General features: G+C 55.0%; 1 protein-coding gene across 1 annotated transcript in view; it reads right to left on the reverse strand.

Annotated features, from left to right (window-relative positions):
- Positions 1–18346, reverse strand: part of BACE1 (beta-secretase 1) — a 29010-nt gene extending 10664 nt beyond the window's left edge. Inside the window, exons 1-2 of the mRNA XM_030538012.1 lie at positions 17623–18346; positions 244–332 (exon numbers count right to left, since the gene is read on the reverse strand). Of these exons, the coding sequence (XP_030393872.1) occupies positions 244–332; positions 17623–17883 (350 nt within the window). The 5' untranslated portion in view covers positions 17884–18346. The remainder of the gene's footprint in view (positions 1–243; positions 333–17622) is intronic.
- Positions 18347–19008: the final 662 nt, after the last annotated feature.

A 19008-nucleotide genomic window follows, 5' to 3' on the forward strand; every position in this document is an offset into this window, starting at 1 on the left:
AGGGAATGCAGCCCCCTCAGCATCTAGCTACACCCAGGGCTTGGGCCCAAGCAGGGAGCCCCCCAGCACTGCCCCAGCTGGGGCTGCGCCCCCTCCCCAAGAGGGGAAAGAGCAAAGTGGAGGTCCCATAGGAGTGGCTTTCCGGGGCCAGAGCGGTGGGTGCCCCATGGCGGGGTGACTGGGCTTCCTCAGTGCAGTGCTGCGCTCTGCCTCGCCCGCCCCTAGCACCCCGGCCATACTCACAGCTGTCGCTGGTAGTACCTCCGCAGGAAGGCGTGCGGCGCTGCCCCCACAGCAAAGTTACTGCTCCCCGTGTCCACCAGAATGTTGAGCTGGGGAAGGAGAGGGGGAGCCACGTTACTTAGGAGCAGGAGATGTCAACGCTAGCACCACCCCGCCACAGCCTGGCACAACTGGGCACCCAGCCCCCCTGCCTGGCTCTACAGGGCACCCAGCCCCCTCCACGGTTTGGCACAACCGGGCACCCAGCCTCCTCCCCCCGCCTGGCACAATGGGACATCCAGCCCCCCCTGCCTGGCTCTGCAGGGCACCCAGCCCCCACCACGGTCTGGCACAACCAAGCACCCAGCACCCACCGGCCTGGCTCAGCAGGGCACCCAGCCCCCACCCCTGCCTGGCACAGTGGGGCAGCCAGCTGTCACGGAGTGTGGGGGAGTCCGGCCCTGCACCCCTCTTCCTGGGACCCACAGTGACTCTCAGCCAGCCAGTAAAACAGAAGGTTTATTGGACAACAGGAACACAGGTTACAGCAGAGCTTGCAGGCACAGTCAGGACCCCTCCACCGAGTCCTTCTGGGCTTTCAGGGTGCTTGGATCCTAGCTAGGATACCCTGAATTCCGCCCACACAGCCCCAAGCCCAAACTCAAACTGCTTCCCTCCTGCCACTCCCTTCCTTTGTCCCCTTCCCGGGCAAAGGTGTTGACCTTTCCCCTCCCTTACCTAGCTCAGGTTACAGGCCCTGGCATCGTCCATCCCCTAAAGTCCTCCCTTGCTCTCCCACTCCCCACATAGACAGTCCCTACTGCATCACATCTCTCCCCCCTTCGAGACTGAACTGAGCGGGGTCACTCTGCCCAGTGACCTGGGGAAGTTCAGGGTCCCCTCTCCGGGACAACGCATCCGCTGTCAGGTTGGCACTTCCCTTCCCATGGACCACGTCCATGTCATAGTCCTGCAGGAGCAGGCTCCACCTCAGGAGCTTGGCGTTGGCTCCTTTCATCTGGTGCAGCCAGGTCAGGGGAGAGTGGTCGGTGTACACGGTGAAGTGTCGCCCAAAGAGATATGGCTCTAGCTTCTTAAGGGCCCACACCATGGCCAGGCATTCCTTCTCGATGGCCGCGTAGCTTTGTTCCTGGGGTAGCAGCTTCTTACTCAGGTACACAATGGGGGTGTCTCTCCCCCTTTTCATCCTCCTGCATTAACACCGCCCCCAGTCCCGTGTCTGAGGCATCGGTGAACACCATAAAGGGTTTGTCAAAATCTGGGTTTGCCAGAACTGGGGCGCTAACCAGAGCCTCCTTCAGCACCCGGAAAGCCTCCTGGCACTGCTCAGTCCAGATCACCTTGTCTGGCTTCCCCTTTTTGCACAGTTCAGTGATGGGGCCGGCTATGGCACTAAAGTGGGGCACGAACCTTCGATAGTACCCCGCCATCCCAATAAAGGCCTGGACCTGCTTTTTGGTTTGGGGAGCAGGCCAGTCTCTGATCACCTCCACCTTGGCTGGTTCCGGCTTCAGGCAGCCGCTCCCCACCCGATGGCCCAGGTAAGATACTTCAGCCATCCCCACCTTGCACTTCTCCGCCTTTACTGTTAACCCAGCCTTTTGGAGTCGGTCCAGGACTTGTTTAACCTGGGACATGTGGTCCTCCCAGGTCTGGCTGAAGACGCAGATGTTGTCAATATACGCCACGGCAAAACTCTCCATCCCCCTCAGTAGCTGATCCACCAGGCGCTGGAAGGTGGCCGGCGCTCCCTTGAGGCCGAAGGGCAGGGTCAGAAACTCATAGAGCCCAAGGGGTGATAAAGGCCGATTTCAGCCTGGCATCTGCGTCCAGCGGCACTTGCCAGTAGCCTTTGGTAAGATCCATAGTGGTGAGGTACCGAGCACCTCCCAGCTTGTCTAGGAGCCCGTCAGGCCTGGGCATAGGGTAGGCATCAGATACGGTGATGGCATTGAGCTTTCGATAGTCCACACAGAACCGGATTGACCCATCCTTCTTGGGGACTAGCACCACTGGCGAGGCCCAAGGGCTGGAAGACGGCTGGATCACCCCCAAAGCCAGCATGTCCCTGACCTCTCTTTCAAGATCCTGGGCAGTTTTCCCGGTGACCCGAAAAGGGGAGCATCTTATAGGGGCATGTGACCCGGTCTCCACCCAGTGGACAGTCAAATTAGGGCGTCCAGGCTGGTTGGAAAACAGCTGTCGGTACAGGTGCAGCACCCCTCTGATCTCAGCGTGCTGGCCCGGGGTCAGCTGATCAGAGAGGGGAATCGCCTCCAGGGGGGAACAGCTTTTGTCCCAGGGAATAGATCCACTAAGGGGTCATCTCCCTGCCCCTCCCAATGTCCACACACGGCCAACACCACATTCCCCGTCATAGTATGGTTTCATCATGTTCACATGGTACACCCGACGGTGATGTGCCTGGTTTGACAGCTCCACCACATAGTTTACCTCATTCAGTTGCTTGATCACCTTGAAGGGCCCTTCCCAGGCGGCCTGGAGTTTGTTTCTCCTCACGGGGATGAGAACCATCACCTGATCCCCGGTGGCGAAGGCACGGGCTCGTGCCGTGCGGTCATACCAGACCTTCTGCCTCCTCTGGGCTCGGGCCAGATTCTCCCTGGCCAGGCCCATGAGCTCAGCCAGTCTTTCCCAGAAGGTCAGGACATACTCCACCACTGACTCTCCCTCGGGAGCGGCCTTCCCCTCCCATTCGTTCCTTATCAGGTCTAGGGGCCCCCTCACCCGCCTTCCATACAACAGTTCGAAAACCCGGTAGATTCCTGGGGTACCTCCCTGTATGCGAACAGCAGGTGAGGTAAGTACTTGTCCCAATCCTGCGGGTGCTGGTTCATAAATGTTTTTAGCATCATCTTCAGCGTCCCGTTGAACCTTTCTACCAGCCCGTTGGACTGGGGGTGATACGCTGAGGCCCAGTTGTGCTGGACCCCACATTTCTGCCATAAGGACCGGAGCAGGGCCGACATGAAGTTGGACCCCTGGTCCGTTAAGGCCTCCTTGGGGAACCCCACCCGGCTGAAAATTGTCAGCAGCGCATCTGCCACTGTGTCTGCTTCGATAGAGGACAAGGCCACCGCCTCGGGGTAGCGAGTGGCAAAATCCACCACCACCAGGATGTATTTCTTCCCTGACCGGGTCGGCTTGCTAAGGGGTCCCACTATGTCCATGGCCACCTTCTGGAAAGGTTCTTCTATGATGGGTAAAGGCCTCAAAGCCGCTTTCCCCTTGTCCCAGGCCTTCCCCACCCTCTGGCAGGGGTCACAGGACTGGCAGTACTGTCGGACATGGGTAAAGACCCCAGGCCAGTAAAAGTTCTGTAGCAGCCTCTGCCTGGTGCGTCGGATTCCCTGGTGCCCTGCGAGAGGGATGTCATGGGCCAGGTACAACAGCTTGTGACAAAACTTCTGGGGAACCACCAGCTGCCTCCTGATCCCCCATGACTCTACTTCCCCTGGGGGAGCCCATTCTCGGTACAGGAACCCCTTCTCCCACAGGAACCTCTCCTTGCAACCTCTCCTCATGGTCTGTACCGCACTAAGGTCAGCCCGGTCTCTGTGCTTCCGCAAGGAGGGATCTTTCTGCAACTCGGCCTGGAACTCAGCAGCTGGGACAGGGATGGGGACCGGCTCTCTCTTGCTGGCTGGGTCTGAGGCCCCATCCTCTCTGAACCGTGCCCCTGGGCGTTCCCCGCTCCCTGGGTTAGGGTCCTGCACCTCGGGTCGAGTACCTTCCCCGTTGTCGGGGAGCAGTGCCCTTTGCCGACTCTGACTACAAGTCACGACCAGGGCACTCTGGGTGTTACTAGGCCAGTCCTCAAGGTCCCCTCCCATTAACACGTCAGTGGGCAAATATTGGTGTACCCCCACATCCTTGGGGCCCTCCTTGGCCCCCCATTTCAGGTGTACCCTTGCCACGGGCACCTTGAATGGGGTCCCGCCCACGCTCATCAGGGTCAGGTAGCACCATCCGATCTGAGGCCACCACCTTGGGCCAGGCCAGCGTCACCTCTGCGCCCGTGTCCCAGTACCCAGTGACCTTCCTCCCATCTACCTCCAGGGAAACAATGCACTCTTTCCGGAGGGGCAGCCCCGCGCCCACCCGGTAAACCAAAAACCCAGAGCCTGGAGCATCCATAGGTGGTATGTTGCCAGCCCCCCTTTCCTGGGAATGTAGCCCCTCCTCCGATTGGGTTTTTACCCAGTCCACCCTCTGCGGGTTGGGTCTGCTTGGTCTGTCCCTGAGCTTGGGGCACTGGGCCCGTATGTGACCTCGTTGGCCACAGCGATAGCAGCCCATATCTCGTGGGTCCCCTTGAGTGGGTCGGAGGGACCTGCCGCTGGATGTTCCCCTTTTGGGGGGGTTCTCCATAGGCCCCCTTTGGGAGGTCCCATGATGACTCTCTCTCTGCATTGAGGCAGGCCTGCTCCTTCGAGACTCCTCCTTGCCATCCCCTGCCCGACTGTCCACAAATTGGTCGGCCAGCTGGCCTGCGTGCTGTGGGTTCTCCGGCTTCTGGTCCATCAACCACAGCCTCAGGTCGGACGGGCACTGCTCGTACAGGTGCTCCAGTATGAATAGGTCAAGCAGGTCCTCTTTAGTTTGGGCCCCAGCTGTCCACTTGCGGGCATACCCCTGCGCCCGGTTGACCAGTTGTAGGTATGTGACCTCATGTGTTTTACGCTGGCTCCGGAACTTTTTCCGGTACATCTCAGGAGTCAGCCCAAACTCGCGGAGCAGGGCCTGTTTGAACAGTTCGTAGTCCCCTGCCTCCGCCCCTTTCAGTCGGCTGTACACCTCCACAGCTGTGGAGTCCAGTAAGGGGGTGAGAACTGCGATCCTGTCTGCAGGGTCAACCCTGTGCAGCTCGCAGGCATTCTCAAAGGCCGTCAGGAAGGTATCTATGTCCTCCCCCTCCTTACGCCGGGGCAGCAAGTGCTTATCAAAGCTCTTTGTAGGCTTGGGTCCCCCCTCACTCACCGCAGCCGGGGCCCCACTGCTCGCCAGCCGGGCCAACTCCAGCTCATGTTTACGCTGTTTCTCCTTCTCCTCCAGCTCTCGCCTCTTTAACTCGAGCTCCTCCCGTCTCAGCTCCCTTTCATATTCCAGCCACATCCGCTCCATGGATGCCGAGCGTTGCCGAGAGGATCCCCTGCTGGGGGGTGAGCTTCGCCGTGAGGCTCCCCTGCCGGCCGGGGGGGGGTCACGGTGCCCTCGGTATACACTGGGCTCCTCCTCGCCCTTCCCGTAGGCCTAGGAAGGGGGGGTCTCGGGAAGCCCTCGTCTGCCGGCTGACCACTCCCAGCGGGGACAGACACTGGTGCCAGCACTTCATCTGCTCGGCTGCTTCCCTCAGAGACAGGGCTCCGTTCATTCGTGCGGTCTCCCTGCTCCAGCTGGGCAATCAGCTGGTCCTTGGTGCGTCTCCCCGGGCGCAACCCCCTCTGCTTGCACAGCTCCAGCAGGTCGCACTTGCGCCGCTTGGCATACATCTTCCTGCTGGCCACTCACAGGCCGGGGTGCTCGCCGCTCCCCACGGTTTCCAGGGGGACCCCTAGTGCACCAGCCCTTCGTGAGGTCACCACCTCTCTGCCAGGGTCGAGCTGCCGACTCCTTCGCCCCTGGGACCGCTCGCTGCAATCCCCCGGGGGACCCTGTTACTGCAAAGTCCTTCTCACTGGGCACACACTCCCAGGGGTTAGTCACCCCTACATTTTACTGCTCCCCAGTCACTTACTGCAGGAAGCGCTGTCCACGGGGTGCAGTATATCCCACCACTGCCACCAGTTGTCACGGAGTGTGGGGAGTCCGGCCCTGCACCCCTCTTCCTGGGACCCACAGTGACTCTCGGCCAGCCAGTAAAACAGAAGGTTTATTGGACAGCAGGAACACAGGTTACAGCAGGGCTTGCAGGCACAGTCAGGACCCCTCCACCGAGACCTTCTGGGCTTTCAGGGTGCTTGGATCCTAGCTAGGATCCCCTGAATTCCGCCCACACAGCCCCAAGCCCAAACTCAAACTGCTTCCCTCCTGCCACTCCCTTCCTTTGTCCCCTTCCCGGGCAAAGGTGTTGACCTTTCCCCTCCCTTACCTAGCTCAGGTTACAGGCCCTGGCATCGTCCATCCCCTAAAGTCCTCCCCTGCTCTCCCACTCCCCACACAGACAGTCCCTACTGCATCACACCAGCCCCTGCCATGGCCTGGCCTCTGGTGTGCTCTGGGCTATTAATGCCTTAGCTTTTAATGTTTGCATTTATCCACAGGGCTGGGAGAGCGGCAGTGCCCCTCAGCTCCAAAGCCAGCAGGGAATGGCCCTTGCTGTCATTATTCCCAGGGAAGCCTCAGACTTCAGCTCTCCAGCCCCACTCGCTCTGCCCGCGGCTGCCTGCGATCAGCGTCTGCAAGCGAAGGGGGAAGGGGGAGTTCTGTGGTTACTGCAGCAGGACACCCGACTCCCGCCACCTTGTAGGAACCAGCCCACTCAGCAGCATGGCTGGGCACTGCAGAGGTATCCGCTTCCCTGCGGGGAAGGGTGGAAGAGCCAAGGCTGCACCAGGGGCTCCGCATTACTCTGGCAGGACACCCTGGTGTAGCCAAGCTCCGGGGGCTTAAAGCGGAGCCCAGGGACTGGCTGACTGGATCAGACCAGGGGTCATCCAGCTCATGCTTCTCTGCCAGTGGCCAGCCCTGGCAGCTGCACAGGGAATTGCCCCTTGAGGACTGTTGTGGGAATCCAGGCCCCTCGGGCAGGGTCCCTCTCTGGGAATCGCCTCCAGCCAGCCCCACCCTGTAACTCCTGCCCAGGCCCCCTTCGGGGCATTGGGTCCAGTGCTGATGTGGAAGGAAGAGTCCAGCCCAGTGAACCAGTGTCCCCATGCCCAGCAGCACCAAATATTGGCTCAGCTTGACCCCAGGTACCAGGCAGGGGGGTAGATAGGCATTCAGAGGCACGAGAGCAAAGGCCGAGCAAACCCCTTCAGTCACCCAAATGAGGAGGGTTTTCCCTGAACGCTCCCCAGTTCCACACTCCCAGGTGAGCAAAAGCAGAACAGAGGGAAGGAGACCAGCTCCAGGCCCTGGTACCAGGTGTGACATATCCTGCTCAGACTGCTTCCCATCAATTTGCACAAAGGGATCTGGCTGCTGCCCCTAAACTCCAGGCAGACCCTGGCCCCTTTGCAGGCTCAGCCCGTGCAATGGAGCAGGGGGAGATGCTCTGTTCCACTGGGTATCGTTCTACTCCAGAGCCTCTGCTAGGCTGATCTGCCAAGACTGTCTTGTCTCACAGCCCCCAGAGGGGCTTGTGCTCTTAATCTGCAGAGCCAGAGGGCTAATGCACTTGTGCTAGTCAGAAATTCACTCCGGCTGCAGAGGGGAGAGTTGTCCCAATGAAGCTCTGACACCAGTGTCTATGCACTGCACCTCTCCTGAGCAGGCTTTTCCTATTGCACCACTGCCTCAGTACGCTGCTAGCTCAATACCATGTGATGCACCACTGCCTTAGTACACTGCTAGCTCAATACCGTGCGACGCACCACTGCTCAGCGCACTAGCTCAATACCATGCGATGCACCACTGCTTTAGTGCGCTGCTAGCTCAATGCCGTGCGACACACCACTGCCTCAGTGCACTGCTAGCTCAATGCCGTGCGACGCACCACTGCCTCAGCGCGCTGCTAGCTCAGTATCATGCGATGCACCACTGCCTTAGTGTGCTGCTAGCTCAAGGCCGTGCGACGCACCACTGCCTTAGCGCGCTGCTAGCTCAATGCCGTGTGATGCACCACTGCCTCAGCGCACTGCTAGCTCAATACCATGTGATGCACCACTGCCTTAGTGCGCTGCTAGCTCAATGCCGTGCGATGCACCACTGCCTTAGTGCGCTGCTAGCTCAATACCGTGCGATGCACCACTGCCTTAGTGCGCTGCTAGCTCAATACCATGTGATGCACCACTGCCTTAGTGTGCTGCTAGCTCAATGCCGTGCAACGCACCACTGCCTTAGCGCGCTGCTAGCTCGATACCATGTGATGCACCACTGCCTTAGCGCGCTGCTAGCCCAATGCCGCGTGACAAACCACTGCCTCAGAGCACTGCTAGCTCTATGCTGTGCAACGCACCACTGCCTCAGCGCGCTGCTAGCTCTTTGCCGTGCGACGCACCGCTGCCTCAGCGGCTGCTAGCTCAAGGCCGTGCGACGCGCACTGCCTCAGCGCAGCACCGTGTACTGCTACTGCAGTGTCAGGCTGTCTCAGTGCAGTGTTGTTTCACGGTTAGGTTAATTGCTTGCTTGGCTCATTGATGAATTCTTTGTGAGCTATTGTTTGGGTGAGGAAGGGCCTCTGCTTGGAACAGTCACAGAGCAGTGAGATGTTTCTCCTTTGCCTGATGTTCCTGCATCGACCCCTCCTCCTTGCAGAACTAAATCCATTCCATGTCAGTGACCTCTCATACAAGCCTGTGCTCTGCTCCCTGAGATGTCCCTGTTAACATGCTCTATGATACCATGACAGCAGCCCTGCCGCAGCGTCCTCACAGCTCCCAAAACACGTTCTCAGCCTAACCTGGGCAAACACACCTGGCTCCAGCATCAGCTTTCCCCAGGCATCCGAGGCACAAAAGAACCTCCCCTCCCCGACCCGCCTTCTCCCCTGAAATCCTGGGGAGCGGGGGCAGAGAGCAGCCCCCTCTGCTCAGGTGGGACCCACAGCAAGTGCCAGCAACCTGCTGGGTCTGCTTGTGAGCAGCGAGACCCACCCAGAGGGAATTAACACCTCACTCATTTTCACTCCCTGCAAAGTACTGGGGCTTTAACATGTCATTAGTGAATGGGAGTGGGAGGGGGCATCGCACGGCCTTCCCCTACACCAGGTCTCCTCTGCCCCTCCCTCTGGCCTGTAGGCCTCTGCTAGCCAGGCCATAGGCCTCACACAGCTCTGCCTATGTCCTGCAATCCTGCTCTGCAGCCCCACGCGCCCCTCATTATCTCCTTTAGAAACTGCCTGTTGTGCCACAACTGTGTCCTTAATGGGTGTTGCTCAGCGGGGTGGCTAAAAGCAGGGAGGTGGGCACTGCTGACACCACCCAGCGACGTGTTTCACAGGGTGGAGCTGTACTGCAGCCGAATGCTCCCTCCAGACGAGTCCCCCTCGGGTGTGCGTAAGTGAAAGGTTTAAGAGCACCCAGAGATACCGTCAGCAGCTGGATCGCAACTGATATAGCAACACCTGTGCTAAGGAACCCCATCTTCACTAGGCAACCCGGCGTCTGCAGCCACTGCCTCTAAGCCCCTCTGCATGGCTTCCAGTGCCTTTCCGTTTGATCGTTAATTAAAGGCCATCTGTGTTGGGCAACTGATTTTTGCTTGTCCCTTGGGTGATCACTTAAGAGAGATTTCATTGGACCAATACCCCGCTAAACAGGCAACATACAGCAGCAGGGAGAGAGGATTGGCCAAGCAAGGCAAATGGTTCACATCCTAAGACCTTACCCGATCCGCACAAGAGCAGTGACTGAGGTGGGGCCCCGGGGAGCACATGGGTAAAATCTGCAGAATAGCTGGGACCTGTGTCCTGGTAACAGGGTATTGCCTTTGGACAGCCCAGGCACTGTCAGACAGGCTGGGACCGGGCTTACACAGTCATTCACATCTGGGCCAAGTGTGCACGAAATGGCACCCAACCTGCATGGCAGCATTTCATGTGGCATAAACGAAAGCACGAGGTGCAGGGCAGGAGGATCAGGCCTCTGCTAACTTGGGTTTTGGGGTTTAAGGGGGACGGCACCTCTCTCCGAGACTCCACTCAGGCATTGCTCTGGTCTGGGACGTGGGAGCCAGCAGTGCCTAGCCAGGTGTGTCGGGAAGGCCCCTCCACTCTGGAATTCACCCCCAGTGCCCTTGGTCCAACGAAGCCCCTGTCTATGGAACTCCCGGTTCCCTGCAGACGCATCTCTGCTCCTGAGGGCGAGAGGTTGGGGAGGGGTCTATGGGTGGCTGGGAATGTTCACGTGCCGACATTGCCACCATATGCAATGGGCTCTAAAGTCTGACATGTTGCTGAACCAAGAGCTGGGCGAGTCTGAATGGCGGGAATGGAGAATCCTAGTGGAATTAAATAATTATTGATAGTGACTCCCTGGAGAGGTGCCGCTCAGACCCATAATTACAGCACAATTGACATGGCATAAAAATCTAGTGTCCAGAGACATGAAACCTAACGATGGAGACAGGGCCAACCAGGAAGGGATGGGGGTGGGCGGGAGGTGATGGGAAGGCAGCAGGACTTGGACAAGAAACAGCCTTCCCAATGGAAATGCCTGCAGGCTCATTCTTGGGGAGCAAGTTCCACCCCCTGCCAGGGACCCCATCAAGGCACGTGATGCCCAAGCACAATCACATGCCAGGTTGTGCTCTAGGCAGCATTCTGGATGCAGCCAGGGCGTGAGGACAAAGCTCACCACAGGCAGCATTAGTGACTTACATCAGTGCTTAATGGCTCTGAAAAAGCAGGGGGTCTATCATAATCTGGGAGCCGCAGCTTTGGTAAGAAAGGCTTAGAGTGCACTCATCGGTAACCTGGCTTGCTTATAAAATATATTGTGCTGGTCTGCAGCCCCTGGCAACCCCGCAGCACTGCTCGACGGGCTCAGCCAGTGAGTGTGTCCTGCACCCTCTGAGGTCGAGACGTGCTGACATGTCCCACGACGTGAGCAGGCCAAGGGGCTTGGAATGAGGCTAGCCGCTAGCCAGCCCCTGTTTGGAGCTGCAGCCCCTTTTAGAACAGGAGTTGGGCCTGAGAGGGGATGATCAGACCTAGCTGGGAAGAGGGACAGGTGATCTCTATAGAGGCTGAAATAGCCCAACTTGAGGGAGGGGCTACAGGAAGTGTGTGTGGAGGGTGGCTGAGGAAGCTTATGTTGAACTGATTGAGTGTGTTTGAAGAAGACACTGGGTCTGAAGGAAGGGCTTGAGCAGACCTGGGACTGGTTCTCATCCTTCTTGGGCTGGGGAAAGCCTCCAGCTGTCCTACACAAAGGAGTGTGTATTCATGTGCCAACTGGGGTAGCCCCAGGCTGCTGGGGAGTAGCCAGTGGGACCCCTAGGGTGGGTGAAGGTCAGGACTCCAGGCTTCGCTGACTCTGGCTGTGCTGGAGCACTGTGCTTTGCAGGCCTTTCCCATGGCCTGGCAGAAGGAGCCCCACCTACGCTGGCCAGGAGGAAAGGGGTAGCAGGGAGCTGAAGAGCCTGTCTACCTGGACAGGGCTGGCTGCTGAGTTACAGACTGGTGCTGGACACAGTCCTTGTGTCCCATTCCTGGAGCTGTGGTGCAGGGAGCCCTAGGTGGCTGGGCCTGTTAACAGGCAGATTCTTAGTGGGGGTTGTACTTGGCAGTACTGTCTGGGCTTCTGAAATTAACCAGGGCAGAAGCTGATTTGACCCCGATCCTGGGTGAGGCTTAGCTCCCACTGTGGGTGCTGAGTGCTTTGAGTCTGCAGGATGGGGCCCTTCCTCTTGTTAAGCAGGGATTTTCCTTTTTTGTTTGTTTTTTAATTTGACTTCAGTTGTGCTGCTGATGCAGCTTGGTACGTGGTCGCTGCCCTTCACAGTTTCTTTCTCCACTCACATCTGAGTGAGCATGACCCAGTATCACCCTTAGACTAAGGAGCCCATAAGCTAGTGGTTCTCCACTAGGGGTTCACCGAGGACTTCTGGGGGCACATCAACTCATCAAGAGATTTGTCTAGTTTTATGACAGGACAAATTAAAAAGTACTCGTGGAGTCAGTACAAACTAAGATGTCATACAGATAATGACTTGTTTATACTGCGCTATAGGCTAGATCAGTGGTTGTCAAATTTTTGTACTGGTGACCCCTTTCACACAGCAAGCCTCTGAGTGTGACCCCCCCTTATAAATTAAAAACACATCTTTAGATATTTAACACCATTACAAATGCTGGCAGCAAAGCAGGGCTTGGGGTGGAGGCTGACAGCTTGTGACCTGCCCCCCCTGTAATATCCTCATGACCCCCTGAGGGGTCTTAACCCCCAGTTTGAGAACCCCTGTACTAAACACTGACATGCAAGTGCAATGTTTATATTCCAGTTGATTTTTTTTATAATTCTATGGTAAAATGTGAGAGTCTGCCATTGTTCACTACTAGTGTGGCTGTGACACTTGTATTTCTATGTCTGATTTTGTAAGTTTTTAAGGGAGGTGAAACTTGGGGGTACACAAGACAAATCAGACTCTGGAAAGGTTGAGAGCCCCTGCCCTAGCTGCAAAAGAACCAAGTGTATTTTACAAGCTGAGGCTGTGCAGTGCTGGAGGAAAGGAGCTTGCCATGGTGCAGTGATGCATGCCAGGCTCTGCCCCGCGGGCCCCGTGGAAGGTGAAAATCATGAGACTGGGGTCAGGGAATGTGCTGTGGGATCTGGAAATCCTAGAAAAGGGGTGTAAAGGATCCAGAGCACAGTGGCTTTGCTGGTGGTAGGGAGGCAGTGCGGGGTGTACAGAGTTCCCTTTGGGGAGCAGCAAGAGAGGGCAGGGGCTGGAGAAGAATTCCAAAGCTGTCTGGAGGGACAGAGTGGTGGGGGATGGGACACAGGGAGGAGGGTGTGAAATTTGGTAACCCTGGATTTGTAATAAATATCACTGTTGCCCTGCACCCTTGACACTCCCTTCACGTGTAGTTCTGGAAGCACTTTGCACACATTAATGCACAGCCTTACCCTCCCTGTGGGAGGCAGGGGAGTGTAATTACCCCCCATTTCATAGGTAGGGAAGCTGAGGAGCAGAGAGTGAGGGGGATGTTTTCCAAGGGCAGTGACTTGCTGAACTCCTGCTGAGTCAATGGGAACTGGGTGCTTGACTGCCTTGGAAAAGCAGCCTGTGAGGAACTGACCAAGGTCTCTGTCAGTCGGTGGTGGAGCCAGGAGTAGAAGCCAGATCGCGCGTGCGCGCGCGCGTGTGTGTGTGTGTGTGTGTGTGGAGACACACACTTCACATAGACTTTACACCCACTAAAAATGCCTGCTGAAGGGATTTTGCTTAACCTTAAAAAAAATTAAAATAAAAAAAATCTAATACGGACAGGGGCCAAATGTAAAAGGCGCTGCCCAAAGAGTGAATGTTTCAGAAATGTGTGTGTGGAAAGGAGAGGTTCTCACTGAAAATGTCTGGCAGTCAGGATGTGTGGCAGGTTTCAGGCAATTCCTCCAATCAGATTTGGACAATGAAATGTTTCTAAAAGTCTAGTTTTAAAAACGAATTTTCTTTCTCTCCTTCTTCCGCTGTAGGAAGTACAGTAGTTTCCTTGGTTTCTCCCATACTCTAAGAAAGACTTGGTTTCTTGTATTACTTTGTGTGTGTTTCCTCTAACTCTTCCCCCCCCTTCCCCCATCACTGCTTCCATTTTCTCCCCCGGATATTCCCCTCCTTGCATCCATCCTTTCTGCCCAGAAACAGGAAGGTTTGGCAGAGCTGATTCTGTGTGCCCCCCGGTCAGTGTGTGTGACAGGCTGGAACAACTTGAATCCTGGGTGGATCAACCTGGGGGGAGCAGTGACATGCCCTCCCCAGCAGGTTACATTTGCTTTCTGCATATGCCTGTGTGAGGCACCCAAGTAAATGGCCAGATTTTGTGCTGGTTGGGTGCTGAGCACTTCTGCCATCTGGCCCTTCTAAGCACCTAAATGAGTGCTGAGCACTTGGGTGAATCCGCCTCACGGTTGGGGAGGAGTGCTGGGGCAGCTGGTCCTGAGCTCTTCTGACAGTGTAACCTTGTGCACCCAGGGCTGGCCAGGCTGAGGAGTCACCCAGGGAGAAGGCTACTGATACCAGAGCATGGGGGCCTCGGCCGTCACAAGAGATGTCCATTCAGAACATGGCCTGGGCCAGTTGGTGCCTGAAGCTGTATTGTATTACAAGGGCTGATCCTGCATCACGTCATGTGGCTGCAAGGTGACGTGCACAAGACTGTATTGTGTTTCCAGAGGCCTCCTAGGCACTATGGGAATGCAAATAATACACTGCTACCTTGATATAACGCCACCCGATATAACACGGATTTGGGTATAACGCGGTAAAGCAGTGCACGGGGGGCACAAGGGTTGCGCCCTGCGGTGGATCAAAGCAAGTTCGATATAACGCAGTTTCACCTGTAACAGGTAAGATGTTTTTGGCTCCCAAGGACAGCATTATATCGAGGACAGGGGTAGGAAAGGCATGCCAGATGCAGGGGTGTGGCATGCATTTGGAGGGTGTTACAGGGAGGGGAGCTCTTTACAGTTATCACTGGCCCATTAGCCACTCTAAATAGCTGCTCCCTGCTCTGTGTGGGGTGGTTGGAGCCTGCACACTGAGGCCACCAGCAGGGAGTTGGATAGGTGGCTTGGGGAAACTTTCACTTCCCACATGTGCATCCCTCCCAGGCCCAGCTCTGCCCCATACCAGATCTGCTCTACTGTATTGTTGGTACAGCCCCCTCCATTGTTTGTACCCACAATGCATGTAGGTGCACTATCACGTGCTACATGGGCTACTGGTTTGCAGCTCCCAGTGGACAAATGACCCTGTCTCGTAACTGGCACTCATGGGTTGCCTCTGCAGTAGGCCAAGGGCTGAATGACTGCAATAGTAGGAGCATTGCCAGCAGATACAGGGACGTGATCGTTCCCCTCTATTGGGCACTGGTGAGGCCACACCTGAAGTATTGCATCCAGTTTCGGCCCCCCACTATAGAAGGGATGTTGACAAACTGGAGAGAGTCCAGCCGAGGGCAACAAAAATGATTAGGGGTCCAGTGCACATGACTTATGAGAGGAGGCTGAGGGAACTGGGATTGTTTAGTCTGCAGAAGAGAAGGGGGAGGTGGGATTTGATAGCAGCCTTCAACTACCTGAAGGGAGATTCCAAAGAGGATGGAGCTCGGCTGTTCTCAGTGGTGGCAGATGACAGAACAAGGAGTAATGATCTCAAGTTGCAGTGCGGGAGGTTTAGGTTGGATATTAGGAAACACTATTTCACTAGGAGGGTGGTGAAGCACTGGAATGGGTTCCTTAGGGAGGTGGTGGAATCTCCATCTTTAGAGGTTTTTAAGGTCAGGCTTGACGAAGCCCTGGCTGGGTTGATTTAGTTGGGGTTGGTCCTGCTTTGAGCAGGGGGTGGGACTAGATGACCTCCTGAGGTCTCTTCCAACCCTGATATTCTATGACTGCAGGACTGGACCGTGCTCCGATCCCTGAGGCAGCCTCTCTGGCCCATAACTGGGGCAAGCTAGTGGAGGCAACTTGCCTTGCAGCTGCCCACATGCTTTCTGGAGCCAACCAGAGGACTCCAGTTCTCAGGGCTTCCTTTGTAGCATCTCCCACCAGCCCTTGGACGTGGACCATGTTGGAAGGGACTGTGCTGAGCTCCTTGTCTAATGCACACTTAACTCACCGAGAAGTCAGCAGGAAACCAGCACCCACTGAGGGGCAAGCACTGGGCCTAAAGAACAATCCATGTGCCTTGGGACACGCCCATGAGCATCCCCAGGTTCCCCCTGTGTTTGCCAGCCACCTGGATGCTGATAGCTGTGAGCATCACTGCCCTGAGGAGGGTGTGGAGCTACACAAGGCCATGCAGAGCCAAGGAAACCCTGCTTCTTACTAGATCATTTAGTCAGAGAGGGGCTAGCTTGTTGCAAACTCCAGCTCTTTTAGTTAGCAAATATACTCACAGCACAGCAAGGGCAGGTCACTGGCTCAAGTCTCATGCTGCCTATGAGTGTGAGCTACTCAGGAGCTCAAACCAAAGCACACCCTGGAAGGTTTGCACCAGTCAGGAACTGCATCCCCAATCCAAGCAGATAATAAACATGCTTGATGTGCTGTCATGCACACACTGCTTGTTGTGTGCTTCCTTGGGGAGATCCTCTGAAAACTCCAACTCCACACACCCACTCCCACGTCTGTAAACATATACATACTATGCACATGTGTACATACTATACTCACATGCACACAGATTACACGTTCATCTCCTCCCCATGCACTCCATTAGCATCTGACTGCATGACTATGGTCAATAGGAGCTTTACTGTTCATTTCAGCAGGTGCAGAAGCAGGCTTGATTATGTGTGTACACACACACACACTCTACAATCCCACACATCTGCATGTGTGCACACCTATCTACACCCCGCACCTCCCTCTGATTTTTAATCATCCCATGGGGTGAAGCTCAAGTTCCCTGAACTGCACCCCACTTTCATTTATAAATGGCTGAAAACGATGAAGAAAAAGCCAGCGAAGATCCAGGCTGGTCAATCGCCCAAGGCTCTGTGTTTTCAGTAGGGCAATGCTGCCTTTTCTGAATCTTCCTGCTGATGGGTGCACAGCTGTAGTGATATTCTCAAAATAAATACTTGTCATTTTAAAATAGATCTGTGTTTGTCCAGGGGAGATTGTATCCCCAAGCCCTTTCCTACCCCCTTCCTTCTCATGCATTTCTGCATCCCATAGGAATCCAAGATGAAGTTGCTAGGCATCAGAAAACAATTGTAACCCCTGAATATTGCTGTTGTGCACAAGTAATGCAAGTTCCTTACTTGCGGGCTGGGTCAACCTAAGGACAATGGGGTCAGCTCAGGACAGAGGTTGGCTCAGAGCTTTGCGTTTCAGTGCTGTAGGGTTGAAGGATCCATTTGGGGTCAAGTCTTGCAGCCCTGCGCTCTGACATCCAGGGAGTCTGCCCTAAAGAGAGGCTGAATTCACCTCTTTGTGCTGCACTTCCTTGGGTGATTTGAATGTTAGTAAAACGCATTCAACAACCATCATCCAGATGCCAAAAATAGCCAGCCATGAAACACAGGAATCAACAGAACTGAAGGCCTGTTCTGTGACTACGGAGAGAGAGTATTTATCAAAAGAGATCTTATTTGTACATCAGTCCTACAGCCTGGAGTGTTCTGTTTGCAAACACCTATGGAGAGCTGTTTATAAAATGCTATTTCTACAGCAGGCCCTTGTGTCTGAAATGGTTATTGGTAATGCCTCCTGCAGGCACACAGATAATGGCTCTGTGCCCTGGCCACAAAATTCCCTTCAGTGAAGCTGTATTTCTCACTCTCTGGCAGTCAGTCGTCACTTTCTAAAATTGCTATTTTTCCTGCTTTCAGACAGTTGACATTCTCTCTTGACCAGTGTGTGGTCTCTCTGGAGCACAGTCTCTGAGAACCTGGATCTCTCTCTCTCACACACACACCACACACACACACGCATACACCCCTCCACTTCTGTGAAGTCAAGGCTTGGTCTCAGTTTCGCAAACCTGCCCAATAACCCCCAGCCAGGGAATGTGGATTGCACACCTTACCTTTTGTGGGGGGCTGCCTAGAGTCATCTCCACATAGTAGCCCTGTCCAGATTTCCCCCTCAAGTTATCTATCATGTTCATAAAACTGCTTCTTTGTCTGGAATCCTCCCGCTCCTCCTCAGCTGAGCGCTGCATCCTGTGGGCCTGTTGCAAGGTTCCCATCCCATTCCTCAGAGGCACTCGGATCCCCAGATGTGGCTGGCTGGCTCGCACCATGCCAGACCCCAGCCACAGCAGCAACCAGGGCAACACATGAGCCATTTTGGTGAAAGCTCTGCCCAGCCCTTCCCCTAAATGTGTTGTTCCTGAGGTGATGGGGCTGTTGCTGTCGTCGTCTTCAAGGAAATCCGTCCCTTTGCACAGGCAAATGCATAAGGACCAGGTAAAAGTTTTACTCGGATAACCCAATGTTCCTTCCTAGTAAGCCAGCAGTCACCACTAGCATCTTTGGGACAGAGAGAATTCCAGCCTGAAAATCTATCTAGACTGGTAAGTCTAAAGTAATAACTATCAAGCATCTAGGAGAGGAGCTGGCCAGAGGCGATTCAGAGCAAATAAGAACCTGGAAGCAGCAGTCGTGCTGGGATGATTTTTTCCCCTCCTTTTGGTTAGCTGAAGCATGGGAAAATCAGGCAATCTGGTCAGTTTCAGGCTCCAGAGACAGCATTTGTCAGTCCACCATAATCTCTTCACTCTGCAGTCAAGATTTGGAGGCGGAAAGACTTGTGGCTGCTGCTGTCAAAGCCAAAGGTTTTCCCCCCCCCAAAGATCTCTGGGAAGTGTAGTTTTCCACTTTTGCTTCCTGTTCAGGCAAACGGCTAAGGCCGGTTTTGATGCCCTTTGGTGAAAGGAAAAGTGTCTGTACTGTCTGGACTGAATGGTCTCAATTCTGGCTTTGTAGTCTATGAATTCCAAGCGAAAGAAAGGGAGGGGAAAAAAACTTCAAGAACTCTCCTATATAAGCTTCACCTAACAGGGGAAGCTGAAGAAAGCTGCATAAGAAAATGAAGTAGCCGTTTGCTTGCTTAAAGTATAAGGTTTCTTTATAACATGAATGTGTGCGCAGCCTTCCAGAGGGTTATGAGGATGCATGCTGAGGGATAGAGGAAGGTTGCTCGTCAAAGAAGCAAGGTTGATTTCAGGGTATGTTGTTTTTAGAGAGCCATCTGACTGTCCTATAGCAATATTACCAAACCCAGCCCTTCAAAGAGAGCACAAGACATGACACAAAAAATCATGAGACAGACTTAAAAATTGAGTTTGGTTTTTTTTAAATAATACATTTGGGGTTCTTTTTATTTACTTTCTGGTTTCTGAGCCTTTGGGGGAGTCACTTTTTTTTCCAGCTTTTTCTCTGCAACTAGAAGAGCTAGAACTTTTTTAAAG

Source organism: Gopherus evgoodei, chromosome 19 (genome assembly GCF_007399415.2).
Source record: "Gopherus evgoodei ecotype Sinaloan lineage chromosome 19, rGopEvg1_v1.p, whole genome shotgun sequence".
Taxonomy (NCBI): Eukaryota; Metazoa; Chordata; order Testudines; family Testudinidae; genus Gopherus; species Gopherus evgoodei.